We start from the raw sequence: 18,839 nt of genomic DNA, 5'->3' as shown, positions 1-18,839 counted from the left end.
TTTTTTTTTTTCAGTAATCCATTTCACTCAGTTGCAAATCTCAATACAAAAGAAATGTCATCACTCGCTACTTAAACCCTGAAGGCAAACAATGCAGACCATCTCTCACGCTTCCCAGAGAATGACATGGATTGTAATGTTTTTGAGTAAAGTATGAGAGACAACGGCTTGTTCTTCTTCTGCAGTGGTCAGACTGTATCTGCGCTCAGAGAATCATCTGTGATGGAAGTAAAGAATAATGACACGGAAAGCATTGGAGTATCAGCCATGTTCATTGTTTTTTCCTCACAAAATATTCTAAGAAATGCAATACCCTTTACCGCATTTCCTCCTTTCTGTAAACAAAAAAAAAAACAAAAACCCAGCATGACAAATTTTAGTTTCTTCTTTTTCTACCAAAACATTGAAATATAAAACAGTGGGCAGAGGATCATGAGCGTGAGAGCAGCAGCTCTTCAGAAGTGAGCAGTTACTCTCTCGATCTCCAGAAGATCATCCAGGAGCTGAAACAAACACAAAAGCAGAAAAACTCATAAACAGGAAGTTAGATAACTACGAGCATGACATTTCTAGTAGCACTTGAAGGCAGCTGGGTAATGCTTTATTTTAAGGTGTCCTTGTTACATGTGGTTACTATTATAATAACAATAAATTAGGCACAAATACATGAAAGTAACCCTAACCATATAGAAGTACATGTAGTTAATATTACTCTGAGCTTAAATGTATAATTACACTAACATTGACACCTGAAAATAACCAGCAGCAGTGTTTGTAACTACAGAATGTAAGTTTGTATTTTTTTGGGCCAGGATAATCTTGATGCTTCGGCTTGTTTTGGAACAGTTTTCATTGGCTTTTTTTTTCCTTTTCTGAAGCACATTCTTTTTAAAAAAAGAAAACAACCGGCACTTGGTTTCAGCACGGTTTCCAGTACTGCTTAAATCAGGCTTTTTGCAGGAGTTTGTCAAGACTTTCTAACCGATTCCATATGAGCAGGGTAGGACGATGACAAACTCTTAAAATTACTGCATTAAAAAAAAAAAAAAAGTAAAAATTTTTTTTAAACAAATTAAGAAAAGTAGTATTATATTAATTTAAGCATATCTCTATTGATTTTTCGAAGGCATATTAGCTTCTTGTCGATCCACCGGTTCACATTTACAACTGTGTTTGATGCATATGGGTCAATTTTCACACTAGTCTGAACACAAACAGCAGATGTGCTCATTTAAAATGCAAATTCATTCTCAGCCAGCAGGTGGCGCTTTTAAAACGGCAGAAATATAGTGGTTTCTCTGGGCTGTACACAAAGCAAAGTCTTTGAAAGTTGCAGCGCTCATATTTATTCAATGAAATCATTTTTGTCTTTCCGTCCCCAAATTTAAAACCTCTTGAAATAGTAACAGAGACTCAAATGTATAATTTAAGGCATTTAACGGAAAACCAGTTATACTATATGAAATGATTATTCAATATATATTTTATTTCCACTGGCGTATCGTGACAGTGAGTATCTTTGAGCCAGCACTCACAATGTCTGGGGTTGTGCCGATCTTCTTGGCCAGTTCGCTTCGCTCCATGGTGCTGAGGTACAGGTACTTGTTCAGCAGCTCTCCATCCAGGATGTTCCTCACCGCGTTCTGCAGCGTCCGCCGATCACAGTGCAGCATCCTGCAGCAAAACACAGCAGCAGAAGCTCAGAGGCTACAAATGCTCATGGCAGATTTGCATGATAAGAGTCTCATTTGTACAATACTAACTCTGGAAAGCCTAACATGAAATAGCAGTCAAAAATTAAATTTATTGGAAATAGAACCGTTTCTATTTTCCATCGTTAAAAGACACGTGAACTACAGGCTGAAAGTGAATGTATTTACAATGATCGTAAAAGACCTTTTATTTGCAGAAAAAGTGCTGAGGGTGGTGTATTAAAATATTATGGATAATTTAATCATACAATGACTTTTGCATTAATAAATGCAGTTACTAATATTATTACATGTTTATTTCTTGCAATATACATTTGACATTAAAGCACTGAGCTCGAGTCGGGAAGCATACAAAAGAACGGCAGAAAACATTTTTTCTCTCTATAGCACTGCATCAGCAGGCGAGTCAGTACCTGAAGGCCTTAGGGTTGAGCCCTGCGTGATGCGGCAGCATGGTGGTGAGGGCGTTCTGCAGCATTAGCAGTCTGCGGTACGTCTTCTCCTGCATGGGCAGAAGCAGGCCCACACCGCCCTCCAGAGTAGCTGCACACACACACACACACACACACACACACACAATCAAACTGACTTCACTAGTTCAGGAAGAGTGAAATAATGCTGTTTCATGAACGCCCACTAGAGAAAAGGGATGCAGCTGAGGAGACCCACCGAACCATGTGATGTTCTTGTTGTCCCAGGTGAGTGCCTTCTTGCTGGCGGGGTCCAGAGTGCCGCGGCACGGCATCCTCCAGAAGGCGTTCACATGGGCGCCCACATTAAAATCAGCTCTCCGCAGCAAACGCATGCCTCCGAAACTCTCTTTGGCTGGAGGCGGTGTGATAAAAGGACATGTTTGATATCAGACACTGGGAAAGAGCAAAGTCTCACGGTTCTATAGAGACAATCAGATGAATGACACACCTTCTGGCAGGTACATGTAGACCGACAGGTTTTTGTCTCTGTCTGAAACTGAGAGAGAGGTCAAACCAGTGAGTTTAAAGTGTAAAACTAATGCTGAGACAGAATAAAAGAGTAATGGTGTGCACATCGCTCTAGTTTACTCATGGAATATATTTTTTTTGCATCGGCGTGTCAATGAACTCTTCGCCGACTGGCGTGCAATAATGCATCATGCGAATATTTGCATCACATTACTCACTCTAGTTTACTTATGGGATGTTTTTTTAATTGTTTGCACAAATAAAAACAATTAAAAAAAAAACTGTGGGGCGTGTCAATAAGCTCTTCGCTGATTGGCTTGTGTGATCATGCAAAATTTTCCACTCAAATTAACATCTTTGAACTTGCACCGAAGACGCGATTGAGGTGTATATTGTGCTTCCGCAGCAATCACGTCACCTTGACACAAATATGTGTCTACTTGCGTCTTTGCATTGACTTTGTATGTAATCTTATCATGCAAATAATTAAATTCTCTTTCTGTGTGAACACATCCTAAGACATTTACCCAGGAAGCCCAGCTGGTTGTTGTCCACCATAAACTCTACGCTGTAAACCTCCAGGGGCTTTGCATCCTATGAAGAAACAAAAAGAGCAATGGAACAACTAGATCCAAACTGAATGCATTTTGTGTATATACATTGGTACAATTTGCGAATCTTAACTACTCAAATAATAAGCAATATTAAACCATGTTAAGCACTCAAGTCAAGAGGCAAAAGATCAAGATATGAAACCAATCAATTGACTATTGTGAAATGACAATACACTGCAAAGTGGCAGCAAAAAATATATCCCGTTAAATCAGCTGTATGATAAAGGATTGAGTGCAAGCTCTTGGCAGATACCCTGCTGACGAGCGAGAGCGTCTTGCTCTCCTGCTGGTAGCGCAGCAGAGAGATGCTCTTCATCACATCAGCGGCGAGGATGAAGTTCTTGATGCTGTGCATCTGATGGATGTAGAGCTGAGTGTCGATGAAGGCCATGCCGGTCAGATCATTATCCTTCAGACTCCACAAGAAGATCTGCACACACACACACACACACACACACTCACATTATACAGTCAACAGGAATGTGATTGTGTTTTAAGTGATGCAGCAGGTTTAAACGTGTGGTGTTCACCTTCTGTCCGATGGCAGACACCAGGTATCCACTGCAGTGACAGAGGGCCGTGACGGGCCCCTTCTGCTCCTTCTCATACAGCACTTTAAACTTGTTCTTGGTGAGGGGCTGACCGGGCTCGGGCACCACCTCAATCACGTCCAGAATCAGGATCTGTCACAGACAAAACAGACGCAGATCAGACTTCTGATCAACAGAAACAGGTGCCGACATAAAAGAGACCAAAGGAAGGGCTGCATGATCTGGGAGGAAAATCTAAGTGTGATTTTTATGATAAAAACTGAGACTAACCTAAAACAAGATAACATTTTTTTTTTTTTGGTAGGGCTGCACAATTTGACCTATATCCTAATGGCATTAAATATTAAATAAGTATTACTATGAATAATAATTCGTTTAAAAAATAATGTATTGTTTTCATTAATAAATTAGTAGGGCTGCACAATTTAGCCAATCTTGTAATCATATTTCACAAGTAATATTATTATTAAAAACCATAATTATTTTTATTTCTAAATAAAAAAATTAAGCAAAATACCCTTTTACTTTTAGTAGTGGAATAAATTAATGGTATGAATCAAATGCACCTGTAAAGAGTCTCTCTACAATGGCATCCCATTGGTAACTTAATGCTACTCACTCTTCCTCTGCAGGTGACCTCCTCTCCCTGGATGAGACACGTACCCAAAGCCACATATCCTTTCAGGCCTGAAACAGTCTCTTGACTCTTCAGAGCCACTGTCTTCATACAAGTCACATGCTCCCACTCCTCCAGATCAACGCTGTCCAACAACGTTACACAGACAGATCATCATCATCATCATCATTTACTCATGTCAGGACGTCCCTCCACTGAAAGTCTATTCCACCTTAGCTCTATGCATCAAAATGTTTATTAAAGACACATAAAATATGGTAAATGGCTCTTTGTATGTGTAATGCTAAATGTTTATATGAATAAAGGCCTATATCTCGATATTATCGGCCAATATGAACCTGTCGCCGATATATCAGAATTGACGAATATGCCGCCGATATTAATTTATATATTTTTTTTCAGTCAAATGTTTGGACGCACAAACGGGAAAGTGCCCAAACTTTTGAGTGGTACTGTACTATAATATACACAAAGAATATCGGCCGATATATCGGTATCAGCCTTTTTTACTCCCTAATATCGGTATTGGTATCAGCCCCAAAAACCCACTCTATTATTAATACCTAAAGTAACATTAAAAGGAAAACAAACAAAAAAAGTTATTATGTAATAGTATAATAAATCATACTAAAATAAAATAGCTTTCTAGACAACCATGATTGAGAAAAAAATCTCAGGTCTTCAGAACGATTACACTTGGATAAAACTGCTCAATTAATGGCAATTACTTTCGAAATGTCTTTCTGAACTTTTTAAAGCATCAAAGTTTAGGCTGTGTGAATGTGCTTCTCACCGTGTGTTTGGGATGGCCTCCCAGCTGACCGGAGAGATGAGTTGAATGGAGAACTTCTCCTGCTGAGGGTGTATGTACCGCTCATCTGAGAAAACAACAATTCAAATAATAAAGACCCCATCAAATCAGACACAGTCACTTCATCCATATACACACACACACACACACACACATGCAAGCAAACAGTGTCCCACCTCTTTCGATGGTCTCAAACTCCTTCTCCTCTCCGGTCATTCTGGGGATGCGTGTGCACTGCTCTTTAACACTGCTGCACACCGCATACACCTGAAACACACACACGACTGATCAACATATGACTGTCATGTTTACATGGCAGAAGTCATTTCAAGGAGAGGTATATGAAATTGACCGCTAGTGGTTGTAACTGGTACTGCATCACAAATTCAAAATACGCCCTCCTCCTCAGACTCTATGCTCATGCGGGTTGCCAGATTGAGGAAAGGCTTTACACTTTTTTTCTTTTTAAGAAATTTACAGACATTTCTAAAATGTTGTTTCCACTTTGTCGTCATGAGGTACAGAATATAAACTACTGAGAGAAAAAAATGTAAACAATTGTAGTATCAGGCTGCAACATGACATTTTAAAAAGTGAAGGGGGTCCGAATTCTTTCTGAATTCACTGTATATTTGCATTGTAATATTCTTCTGGTATTAGAGCTGTTTAGATGGATGCTGCCGTTTTTTAGGTCGGATAGAATCTGCGATCTCTGACTGTGTTCATTTGCTGGCTTCCTGTATGCTGTATATCCTACCAACTGACAACCCAATAGTGTTGAATTATTATTGGCTAAACTGGCAGTGGGCGGAGTCACACAGACCAAAACAAAAACAGACATTCTGACACAGAACACACATTTTAATGCAAAATAACTGGCTGTAGCATTGTTAATCTGAGACATTATTAAGTAAACTTAACATGATCCCTAAATGTAATTTTTATGCTTTAGTACAGTCAGAAAATTACATACAGAACATTTAATGCTGGACACCGATGTTATTTATACAGACCTCATTTATACATAGAATAGTTTGGTTTTTGCTCCTGTGCTCAAATTAGTCAACATAACACAATTTCGTATGACCAAACTGAACAAGCCAAATCTGCAAACTTATGTTGTAATGCAAAATTATGATTTTTGTATCTACTATATTGTTAAAATGACTGGATTTGGGCTGCTAAAAATAACGCAGAGCAATGGTAAATGTGATTGCACCTTTCTTTATTCTGCAGAACACAAAAGATTATATTATTGATGAATGTTGTCATAATCAAACAATTTAGCTCCCATTTACTTCCAATGCATTTAAAATTCAAGTTAATGCAAACCAAAACTGTTTAAGTCTTCAAAATTCCACTAATAAAGTGAGTGAGGTCTAGAAAAATGTGAGATGACAGACGTAAATGATTACAGAATTTTCAGTTTAGGGTGCATCTCTTTAAGGCTCATATAAATGTTTAAAAAGGGCCAAGATGAGCTCAGTCACTAAATGCAGTGTACTCATCATCTCATTCCCACAGCATGTGCATTACCTTTGATTCCACATGGTACGACACATAGTGGACGGTACACCTGAGTGGGATCTTGCGGACAGGCCAGGGAGCATCATATGAGAGATATGTGGGTAACACACTGATCCTCAGCTCGCCCTAAAGCGACAAACACACTTCAGTTAAACCTAAACCGGTCAAGATTATTCTCTCCAGATATCCTGATACAGTGGATTATGAAAGACACTTTTGAGATGTGATCTAATACAAAATCCTAGTGTAGATTTTAGGACTTGTCTGTACCTGTTTGTTGAAGTAGAGGAATCCTTTGGGACAGTTGATATTGTGAAAAGGAGAGAAGGACTCAATGGCGCCGTCTATTGTCATGGGGTGGAGCCGCATCGCCCCACGAGAAGTCACCAGCATCCAGTGAGGAGAAGGCCCACAGATAAACACCTGAAAACAAGCAGTGCCAACATTTATGTAGTTCTTCTCTTACAAATTATGCCTGGCTTGAGGAAAGAATTTGGTGCCAATGTCTTACACCAGCTCTGATAGCTAACCTGTACGGTTTGGTAATGATAATGTAAAACTATTAAAAAATAATTTCCGTAAATGAAAATCAAGCTAAAATAAAATAATGAAATAAATAAGAAATGTTGCCTAACTAACTGAAATAGAAAGTAGTACTAACATTGAAGCTGATATAAAAATAAAAAAAGTTAATTAGAGCCCGACCAATATATCGTTTTGCCGAAATTATCGGCTGATATGAACCTGTCGCCGATATATCTGTATCGCCAAATATGTCGCCGATATGAAAATTTTTTTTCAGTCAAATGTTTGAACACACGAATGGGAAATTGCTCAAACTGTTGACTGGTACTGTACTATAATATACACAAAGAATATCGGCCGATATATAGGTATCAGCCTTTTTTACTCCCTAATATCGGTATTGGTATCAGCCTCAAAAAACCCATATCTGTTAGGCTATATATATCATTAATACTAATACCTAAACTAACATTAAAATGAAAACTGAAAAACCTAATAAAAGGTACTATGTAATAGTATAATAAATAATACTAAAATAAACTTGCTTGCTAGACATCCATGACTGACAAAAAACGGTTCCTAAGAATAAAATACAACACAAGAAATATATACAAATTAGGTAAAAAACTTACTAAATTAAAAATTAAGAAATTAAAATTATAAATAAAATTGGTTTAATTTGAAGTAGCAAAATTAGTAAAACTAAGACTGAAATGAAAAATAAAACTAAACTGAAATATAAAAAAACTAATAAAATCTCAAAAATTAAAATAAAAAGTGAAATAACTAAAAATAAAAGCTAAAATATTTAACAGAGCCAAGTATTAATAAAAATACTATAATGCTATACAAATATGACTAAAAGTTTTGTATACATTTAGAATTGAACACAATGCAAGGCCATCAACAAGTATAAAATAAAAATCATGATCAGATAAGTACATTTCAGTTTTCAAACCAAGTCACAGACAGACATACCCCAGAGTATCCCGAGATGTCCTGGAAGTATCTGAATCTGGCCACTCGACCTTTGACCCCCAGCGTCTCCTCTCCCTGACCATCAGGCTTCTTCTCCTTCCTCATTTTGGACTTCTTCTCTCTGAAGTTAATGTTGTGAGGCATCTGACAGGAAGAAGACACAGCTACCACTCACAATCACTCAAACATCACTAGAGTAAGCGTCCCGTGGAGAGTATTAAGAGTCAGTTTGTACCTTCTTGAAGCGCACTTTCAGGTTGCTCTGGGCCTGCGATTGGTCGTAGGGAAAGGCCTCATAGATAAGAAGCTCTTGATCAACATGTGCCTGTGGACAAATACAGTAAAACACACAACATTAAACCTCAATTCATCCAGAAGAGCAGGGAGGCTCCTGTGATGAACACTCACCAGCAGGTAAGGACGGCTGTGGTTGTAGCCTAAAGACACGAGAGCAACTTCTTTGACCAATGGGATTTCTCCCTGCCTCATCACTTCTTCTTTTTTGAGCTCCCCTTGAGTAGCCGACTGGCTAGCAGAGCTGTCGACCAAAACACGCTGACCAACAGGGAAATTTTTCACCAGGAAAACCAGCCGCCAGTCGGGAAGCTGGTATATCTGATTAACAAATCACAATAAACATTTTTAATGAGCATCAGATTATGATTTACATACATTCTGTGGAAGATTTTAACATGAACTGAACAACCAAACAGCCCCGAATGAATAAGATTAAATCACATAAATCTGGTGATAAGGCATTCATTCATAATGAAAAAATCGATACACTTCATAAAGGTAGTTCAGGGATAGCTTTGAATGAACTAAGAGTGACAGGCTTCTCATTTCTGCATTTTTGAATCACACAAACGGAATTTTAAATATTACAGATTATAAAACGGAATTCTGTTCCTTGATTCTGATTGGCTGAGCCTGGTTCAAAGCTGTTGTAAATCACTCTACAAACGTGCACCTTCGTTTACTTTTGTGTGTTACAATTTCTTACAACCACAGCTGATTCTGAGGAACTGTAGTTTGTTACCCAAACTCCAAGCATGGAAATCTCATTAAATCAGTGTGTATGGTCATCACCTCCATGACTCCGTTCTCTCTGACCAGCAGGCACCAGTGTGACGGCTCCTGGCCGCTCTCTCTTCCTGTCTGAGAGGAGGTCAGTGCTGCAGAGACACGGCTGGACTCCTCTCTACTGGGGCTGCTCAGAGGGTTCGACTCCCCATACAGCATCTCCTCCTCATCATCCAAAGCATTACTGACCAGGAGAACAACAACAGTCATTATGAGACAACGAGACGAGCTGCCAATGAGAGCATTTGAGCGTCTGGTGTATTACCCAAGGTCCTGGATGATGGTCTCGGTGTCTGATTGGGCTCTGGTGGCAGTTTCCTCTCTGGCCAGGAAGCTGACCTTGTTCTCAGTTGTGAACATGCCACTGACGTCACGATAAGCACATAACGTAATAACACGGGATTGCTGGAAAAACACATTGAGAACACTTTAAATGGTGTTCAACAATAAAAACATACTGCATTTCGGGAAAGAGAATCTAATGAAAAATGGGATTTACAAAAAAACTCAGACCCACTAAGGTGAAAAGAATCTGGGTGAAAATGTGTGTGATTTTTATGAAAATAATGCAATAATAATAAAAAAAAAAGTCTCCTTTGTCTTCGCTGGACTGACCGTGTGGATCTGGGGCTTCTGCAGCGCCAGCCGGTGGCTCTTCCCCATGTACGAGTCGCTCTTCAGCACAAACATGGTGACCGCTCCCTCAGCTGTCATGATGATCATGTAGGGATCGGCCACAGAGCAGTGCACTATGGGAGAGCCCAGGTCCACGGGGATAAAGTGGAGCTGCGTCACTGAGAGCAAGAAGAGAAGAGAGCGGATGAGACACTAGATCCATCCATCACATGGTCAACACGGACACGCTTCCTCACCTCCCTCTAGCAGTCTGATGCCCATTGGAGACACCTGGATGATGTATTTATTGTCTCCGATGTTGCCCGCATACACAGTGGGACCCTGCGTGGCGAACCCACTGGTGTCCAGCTCCATAATCTCCTGACCCGTCTGCAGGATCTAAACACACCACAAGAGCAATCAAACACTGGAAGAGTCTATGTGTCCTCCAGGAATATCTTGACAATAAACTGCCTCAATAAAAGCACCGTGACTGCTCGAAGAGTAGACAATGAGCTCATATCTAGCTGCATGGAATGACATACTAGCATGCTGCTCACTATAAAGTATATACTGCCTAGTAGACATGTCTTTCACTAATGCAATATATCCCGATGCTGAACGTGAGCGCTGTAAAATACAGTGAGAGTTAGGTTTGGTGTGTTCTGTCTTGAGTATCGTAGCTTGTTACACATAATCCAGATTTTGATTACCATGGTGGAGTCCTCTCTGCTGAGGATGAGGAAGCCGTGTTTGTTCTTGTCGTCCTCTACTGTGGGCTCCTGCTTCTCCTCCTCAGGACCCTCGCCATCGCCCTCTGGTGGGGACTACAGACACACAGCGTTTCAGCCAAACCTCAGAATTATGGGTCATTTATCTTTTATTTAGTAATACAGATAAATGCAAAGACTTTAGAAGGATGAGTGTAACAGAAGTCACCTTCTCCGGTTTCTCCTCGCAGTGAATGACTGTCCACATGTCATGGCATCCAGGAAGTTCAAACGTTGTGACCACCTGCGGTCTGATGCTTTTCTATAGAACGGCAAAACACATGCTTCAATACCACAGATGACCTGATTCACAGTTCAAGTCAAAGCAAGCATGTGGATAGCAGGTGTAAACAGAGCCTTGGGTTCAGAATGAGGCGTCATGTGTCCTGAGTCAAATGCATGTATCTCGGGTGTTTTTAAAGGCAGCCCTGGTAAAGCCCAGAGGTCACTGTAGCACCAGCAGCTGCCTGCATCAGACGAGTGCATCTTTACTTCAGACAGACACGAGCACAGGAAGAGGAGCTACAGATACTCATACCTGCAGGACAGAGAGAGCCCCGTTCTTGCCGTATCCTGAGCCCACCACCACCTCCAGATCCGGCTCTGGGTTAGTCTGAAACTGATGACGGAAGAATTGATAGTGCATCACAACTGTGACCCTGAAGCACAAAACCAGTCTTCAGTCGCTGGGGTATATTTTTTTGCAAAAAAAAAAACATTTTTATGGGTCAAAATGATAGATTTTTCTTTTATGCCAGAAATCATTAGGATATCAGATAAAGATCATGTTCCATGAAGATATTTAGTAAATTTCCTACTGTAAATATATCAAAACTTAACTTTTGTTTAGTAATATGCATTGCTAAGAACTTCATTTAGACAACTTTAAAGGTGATTTTCTCAATATTTAGATTTTTTTGCACCCTCAGATTCCAGATTTTCAATAGTTGTATCTCTGCCAAATATTGTCCGATTCTAACAAATTATAAATCAATAGAAAGATTATTTATTCAGCTTTCAGGTTATGTATAAATCTCAATTTAAAAAAATGTACCCCTTATGACTGGTTTTGTGGTCACAATTAATCAGAAACAAAATGTTTCACAAAGCCAACAAAGGAACTAATCACGTCTTTTTTTCCCGTCATGCTGGATCTGGTATTAACCAGAAAATACCTCACCATCCAGAGCTGCAGAAATAATGTATTTTTTAGGCCAAGGCCCAGAAACAAATCCGTATTTTAGCACTTCTGGCTCCATCGTTCTCAGGTTAATGGGTTTTTGAATGGGTTTGTTGAGAACACAAGCTCATGATATTTTTTTCACATTTAATTCTACAACATGAAATACATCAGTAACATGTCCTTGTGATGTTCTTTTTAAGGTTTCACTTGTCTTGAAAAAGGTGGTTGCTAACAAGTGTCTAAATGTGACTAGAGAGCCCTTTAAACACCCTCACACTGGTAAACAGATACACTCTTCTCATCAGTTAGCTTTTTACTTCTGCTGATTGCTTTTAGGCTTCAGAATTGATTAACATTTTATCATGATGAATGAAACGTATGAATTATAAGCTCTGGTTGATTGACAGCTGTTAGGTTTTTGCCCAAGATGTGAACTTATAGGTTGGCCTAAAACGTCCCGTCATCACTGGAGGGAGAGTAAGAGGTACCTCTTCAGACAGGAAGGCCGGTTCTCCCATGGAGGCGCTGACACAGGGTCCTATGTTCAGTATGCTGTCACAAACCTGGACATAAACATCGAATCTAGTTCAATACAAGCGTTTCACACAGGCACTAACACTGGAAATGTAAATGAAATCTGTTCCAGACTGAGATCAGATAGGACCTCACCTCAAACGAGTAAGTCGCCAGCTGAGTGCCTGACTGAGCCTCGCTCCCGTACACCTCGATTTCATCAAGCTCGTCGGGAAGACTGGCCTTCCCTGAACACAGCAACACACACACACACACATATAAACACACACACAACAGCACACACATCTGAACCACACACAACAACACTCTCATTAATCACTCCACCTGCCCAGTTAGCCACGCCATCCACGCGCTTCTTCTTATTCGGAGGCTCTTCCTGGAAGACAAAGGCATTCGAGAGGCGTAAGATCCTTCAGATCCTTCTTACAAAAGATTTCATGAGCTTCAAAACGGACATTTAATGATATTTTTCATCACTGTCTGGATCTCAGCTTAAGGAAAGATGGGCTAAAGTTGATTTTTAATTGATTTAAAAACCTTAACTGTTCAAGTGACTGGCAATACCAACATTGCACAAAAGCAGAATTGGACAAACCACTGCTGTCGCTTAAAAGCGCTCATTCCCTTCAGATAAAGAAGTGTGCTTAATTTTATAAAGTGCAAACATTCCACAAATAGTATACAGAGTTCTTTTTAGATGACAGAAGATAAAATATTAACGAAATACAAGGTCACTTAAGTGCACTTAACGAAAATGCACTTTTTTTATGAGTGTTTAACTCACTTAAGTAGAGTTTTAAAAAGTGTGATTTAACATTAAGTAAACTTTTTACTTTAATGGTGCATTTTAAGTTATGTTTTTGTACTCTTTTGTCAAGCTTTTACATAAGTACACTTATTTTGATGTGATGACTAACATACTTAAGCACATTTTAGTTTAACCTTAAATGCTTGAGAGTAAATTCAGCAGAACTTTAACCAACAACAGAATTATGAAATGACATATAAAGATGTGCAAGCACTACTTAAGTGGGTCAAAAAGCACTTAAGTTCGACTATATAAATAAACACTATAATCCATCCATTTAAGTGAAATTTTATCTAATTTCCAATAACACGCAATGAACAGTTTGAAATGACACTAGTCTGTCCTTCACCTGTTTGTCTTTCTCCTCGCTCTCTTTGCCCTCTTCCATTGGCGTCTCCTGGAGTTTCTCAGTGTACCTGAGCAGCAGTGAGTTGCCCAGACGAGAGCCCAGGAACAGATAGCCGGGCTCCATGGTGGTCATCTGAGAGGAGAGAGATGAGGGAGTGTGTGAGTGTCTGTGTTCAGGCGCAGAGGACTGTAAAACACAGATGATCACTCACACAGGTGCTCAGGACGCTGGCGGCAGCCTTGTCGAAGTGAAACGCCCGCACGCTCCTCATGCCATCTGTGATGAGCGTCAACACGTAACTGCAACATGACGACACACGCGGTCAACACACATGCTCAGGATCTCGGATCCAAATGACCAGCTCACCATCTCTTTGGGTTTTGATTGCTTCTATTTTCTTTACTGGCTTTGGATAAAAGTGTCTGCTAAATGATTGAATGTCATTAAAACATAGGATCTCACATTTCTCCTCCTTTTAGTGAGATGACCATCTTATCAGAGCTGATGAAGGACGCTTGAGAACAATCCAGCGTGATCTTCACCTCCTCCTGTGGCCCTGAAGAGCGAAACAGGTGGAGTTAGAGTGAGACGTCAATCATAAAGACGTTATTTTGGGGATAAACTGAGGTCCTGGGTGAACTTACTCAAGGGGAAAGCTGTGGTGCCGTTGGTCTGACTGTTGAGAGACACTCCAAACGGAGGAACGCTCTGGTTCAGATACAGCAATGAGTTCACAGCGAACACCACAACTCCACCTGAACACACCACATTATCCTTCAAACAGCTTGAAGAGATGGATGCTGGGATGCTTTTAGGAGCCAAATGATATTTGGCAATAATGTAGGTTATAGGGAGCTCTTTGTTTTGATCAGGTCTCTTACCGATGGGTTTGGGCACAGCCATGACCTGAGTGCAGTCGAAGGGCAGGTTACTGAGAGACCAGATGACCGGATGAACCTTCTGCATGATGTTTAGAGAGATGGCCACGATACTGCACGTGTCGTGACGCACTGCCACACGCCTGAACACAACAAACGATGCCTATGACCGAGACAGGAAATACACGTAATCAAGTGTTGATGGTCAGACAGACAGTCGTACCCTGGCCACGTCTGATTGGGCTCAAACAGAATAAGCAGTGTGGGCTCGTAGTAACCGTGGAGAAACTTCATATCGATGATGTTTAGGAGCTTCTCATCCAGTTCACGAACATCAATGATGTAACTGGGAAGGAAACTTGACTTCTGCCTAAAAAAGAAATATTTTGAATGAGATCTTGCTGTAAATACATAGCGGTTTGATTTGAATAGAGTCTTATAAGATACGGTTAAAAAGTTTGGGATTTAATACTTTCATCTAGCAAGGACACATAGATTGACAATAAATACAATTATGATGCTACATTTCTATTTCAAACAAATGCTATTCTTTTGAGCTTTCGCCAACATTGTTAATAATCAGAAATGTTTCTCGAGCAGCAAATCAGCATGTGATTTCGGAAGGATCATGTGACACTGAAGACTGTAGTAATGATGCTGAAAAATCATCTTTCCATCACAGGATTAAATTGCATTTTAAAACATATTACAACAGAAAGCAGTTGGTTTAAATTGCAATAATATTTAACAATTTTACTATTTCTATTTCGAATAAATTCGACCAAAAAAAAATAAACAAAAAAACATTAAAACTAGTGCAGTCAAATGATTAATTGCATCAAAAATAAAAGTCTTTATTTACATAATGTGTGTGTGTGTACAGTGTTTAATTATTATGTATATAATATAAATACATACATGCATTAATCTATAAATTTTTTTTTTACATGTATTTCTATGTATATTTACAGATATATAACATTTTCTTATATATATATATATATATATATATATGTCTGTGTGTGTATTTATAAAGACATACTAAATACACCCAGTACACACATATATATTATGTAAATAAAGACTTTTATTTTGGATGTGATTAATCGTTTGACAGCACTAATTAAAACATTAAAATAAATAGTTTTAAATCTTACAAATTTTTTTTTAAAATATCTTACCATCCCTAAACTTTTCAGTGTTATAGATAATCATTTAAAATGGCAGGAAGTATTTAGAAAACATGGTTGTTACCCCTCTCCCACGATGCCTTCCTGTTCATCGGTCAGCGTGTCCTTCCTGAAGGGCAGAACCACCAGACACGTGCCGTACACCAGCATGACAGCGCAGCGGTTCTCCGGATCCACACGCACCATGGGGATGTGCACGTTCTGGACAAACCCTTCCTGAAAGCATCCAAACACACAGCACAGAGCCATCAGACACAGATCAGCAGCTCAACACATCCTCAGAAACACAGTACTGTACAGAAACACACTCTCAACTCCGGCTCCTCGAAGTAGTGCAGCGACAGCGTCTTCAGGTCATGCGTGCCTGGATCATACTCCACTACTGACAGCTGGAAGAAACACACACACACTGGCTTTAGACACTCTTCAAAGCTTTTCCTTCACAGGAAGCAGCTGTGATGCAGTCACACATACCTTGGCATCTTTGAAGCTGAGGAGCAGGGCGTCTCTGTTGGTGCCCGCGAGCTGAACGCTGGCCATAGACATCACATTTCCAAAGAGAGAGAAGCACGCCACCTGCTCCAGCTTCTCTTTACGGCTCTTGACATCTACAGTTGAACATCAATCATAACAATAATATTAATGATTATAAACCCAATTTAATCTACAGGATGCTTGACTGCAGACAGAACATGAAAGCTCTTACCTGACGACTTCTCCGATTTGGAAGAGCTCTACAATACAAGAAGAGAATATCATTAGCGTTTATGTTAATGACCCATTTAAACCAAACAGACCCAAACTAAGGGGCATTTATTCTAAAAACATTAGCATTATTATATATTGATATTTATAATAAGACACAACAAATAAAAACACAACCAGTTTCTAAGGTTTAATATGACAGGAAAAAGAAGAAAATTAAGCATTGCTTTGTAACCGGTTGACCTATATTGGTATCCAATTGTGTTTTTTTTTTTTTTTTTTAATCAGCTGTCAGCTATTCAACCCGAATTCATTACATACCTTTCTATCAAAGTTATCTGACATTATCAAGATGTATTTCATATAAAGAGTTCTTCTCATATTCTATCACCTATATCATTCCCTAAACTACAGCAAATAGACTGTGATAATGTGCTATTTCATATAAAGCTACACATACTCATGATATGACGCTATAATGAATCTGAAACAGAGAGAGGTGTGTTTGGTGTCCTGACCTCCACATCATAGATGACCCTGTACACACAGAGCTGCGAGGTGCCCGCCACCAGCAGGTTCTTCTCTCGGCCGGAGATGAAGTTACAGTAGACGGCGAACTCCACCGCGGTGGGCGGATGAGCCTGACGGTACACCGCGTACATGAGGAAGAAGAGGAGGAAGACCTACACAATCACAGAGACAGAGAGTGAGAACTGCACACTGTTTACACACTCTACAGCCGCTCCTCTTACTCTCATCTCCACACACACAAACACACACACACACACACACACACACTTTCTCTCTCTCTCTCTCTCACACACACACACACACACTCACACTCTCACACACACACACACACACACACACACTCTCTCTCTCTCTCTCTCTCTCTCACACACACACACACACACACACACACACACACACACACACACACACACACACACACACGCGCGCGCGCGCGCGCGCGCTGCCCTATTCTTCTGATGTACTCGTGTCCACGAGCATCTGTTGACATTAGCGCATCTCTATCATCTCATGCTAATATGCTAGCGAGCTTTATTTGATCACAACACACATCATCTGTAGATACGAGACATTAACATACCAGCGAAGTATCGTACGATGTTCCAGATGAGCCCTATGAGTAGTGGGTCTCGTAAATATATCGATTTAACCCCGAGCTCGGCACATTAGCGCGCTCTCTCTTACTCTCATTCATCACACTTCCCAGAATGCCTCGCGGGGGACAGCGAGCGCAGCGCCGAAATGTGTCCGACGTGCAGTGAGCGCGTGACGAGTTCCGCTCTCGCTTTACTTTTTCGAGTTCATCGCTTCTAAAAACCGCTGAAAACACGCGCGCGCGTTACCAGTCACGTGTGATTTATTCCTGTTGGAATTTTGAACATCATTCCTTCAGCCACGATCCTTCAGAAATCATTCTAACATTATGATTTTCTGCTCAAAACGTTTAGTATCATGTTGTTGTTTTTGAAGACAGTGGAGTAGAATTTGCTGAATTAATCAAGAGAAAATTCAGAAGAACAGCATTTATCTGAAATAGAAATCTTTTGTAACATTATAAATGTCTTTAGTAGCACTTTTGATCAATTTAAAGAATCCTGCTTAATAAAAGTATTAATTTCTCGTTCATTTTTAACGATGCTGACAATTCAGCTCTGATCACAGGAATAAATTATATTTTAAAATATATATCAATTTTAATATTTCACAAAATTACTGTTTTTGCTGTAATTTGGATCAAATAAATGCAGGTTTTGAGAGCAGGAGTTCTTTAAAACATATTTGAATCTTACTGCTTTCAAAAACTTCTGACTGGTATTTTATTTATGTTATATATGTTAACATATAGATGTTATGGACAGAGTAAATAAATATAAAACAGTGATATATACCCCTGAACAATTTCTGAAACGTCATGATAATACAATGGTACTCTTTCTTGTTAATATTATTTTATTAAAAGGTAACACTTAACAATTAATTTCCATTTGTTAACATTAGTTAACTTCATTAATTAACAAACAGCGAAAAGGCATTTAGTAATGTTGGTGAATTCTTACATTTACTAATACATTATAAAAAAAATAATAATAATTGTATCTGTTAATGTAATTGAATGCATCTAAACTAAAATGGGCTAATAAAGAACAGCTGTTTTTTTTAATTAATTACCCTTAAGAAAGATTTACACCATAACAATGTATTGGTCATTATTGCATTATAGTTAACAAATACAACTTTATTGTAAAGTGTTACTTATAAATATAATACACATATTGAGATGCACATCAGTTTAGATTTAAAAAAGTTATTGGTGTTGCCAAATTATTTCAAGTGAGACAATCTGAAGAACCCCAAATCTTTTTAGAGTGCACAATTAAATAATAAACTTAAAAATTGT

At 39.3% G+C, this 18,839-nt stretch overlaps 1 protein-coding gene across 2 annotated transcripts; it reads right to left on the bottom strand.

Moving 5' to 3' along the window:
* Window positions 1–253: 253 nt before the first annotated feature.
* cpsf1 (cleavage and polyadenylation specific factor 1) lies at window positions 254–17,687 on the bottom strand. 2 transcript variants are annotated; one of them, XM_052585247.1, is made up of 38 exons: window positions 17,523–17,687; window positions 16,930–17,094; window positions 16,413–16,440; window positions 16,181–16,314; window positions 16,015–16,095; window positions 15,771–15,922; window positions 14,740–14,886; window positions 14,520–14,659; window positions 14,283–14,393; window positions 14,101–14,194; window positions 13,850–13,937; window positions 13,639–13,770; window positions 12,806–12,857; window positions 12,617–12,708; window positions 12,436–12,510; window positions 11,303–11,383; window positions 10,934–11,026; window positions 10,708–10,821; window positions 10,252–10,393; window positions 9,995–10,173; window positions 9,645–9,784; window positions 9,386–9,563; window positions 8,705–8,911; window positions 8,532–8,621; window positions 8,297–8,440; window positions 7,064–7,216; window positions 6,803–6,919; window positions 5,443–5,533; window positions 5,249–5,333; window positions 4,438–4,579; window positions 3,798–3,950; window positions 3,521–3,697; window positions 3,181–3,247; window positions 2,634–2,681; window positions 2,382–2,537; window positions 2,126–2,255; window positions 1,536–1,674; window positions 254–503 (listed from the first exon to the last, which is right to left on the bottom strand). In XM_052585247.1, the coding sequence occupies exons 2-38, from the start codon at window positions 17,071–17,073 to the stop codon at window positions 456–458; spliced, it is 4,344 nt and encodes a 1,447-aa protein (XP_052441207.1). In that variant the 5' UTR covers window positions 17,074–17,094; window positions 17,523–17,687; the 3' UTR covers window positions 254–455. The 2 variants fall into 2 exon arrangements, with proteins under 2 accessions (XP_052441207.1, XP_052441206.1); XM_052585246.1 differs by lacking the exon at window positions 254–503 and having other exon boundaries at window positions 983–1,674.
* Between the last annotated feature and the right edge of the window lie 1,152 nt (window positions 17,688–18,839).

This window comes from Carassius gibelio, chromosome B19, assembly GCF_023724105.1.
Source record: "Carassius gibelio isolate Cgi1373 ecotype wild population from Czech Republic chromosome B19, carGib1.2-hapl.c, whole genome shotgun sequence".
Classification (NCBI taxonomy): Eukaryota; Metazoa; Chordata; class Actinopteri; order Cypriniformes; family Cyprinidae; genus Carassius; species Carassius gibelio.
The sequence above is the reverse complement of the archived record's forward strand: the minus strand, read 5'-3'. Positions and strand labels throughout refer to the sequence as shown.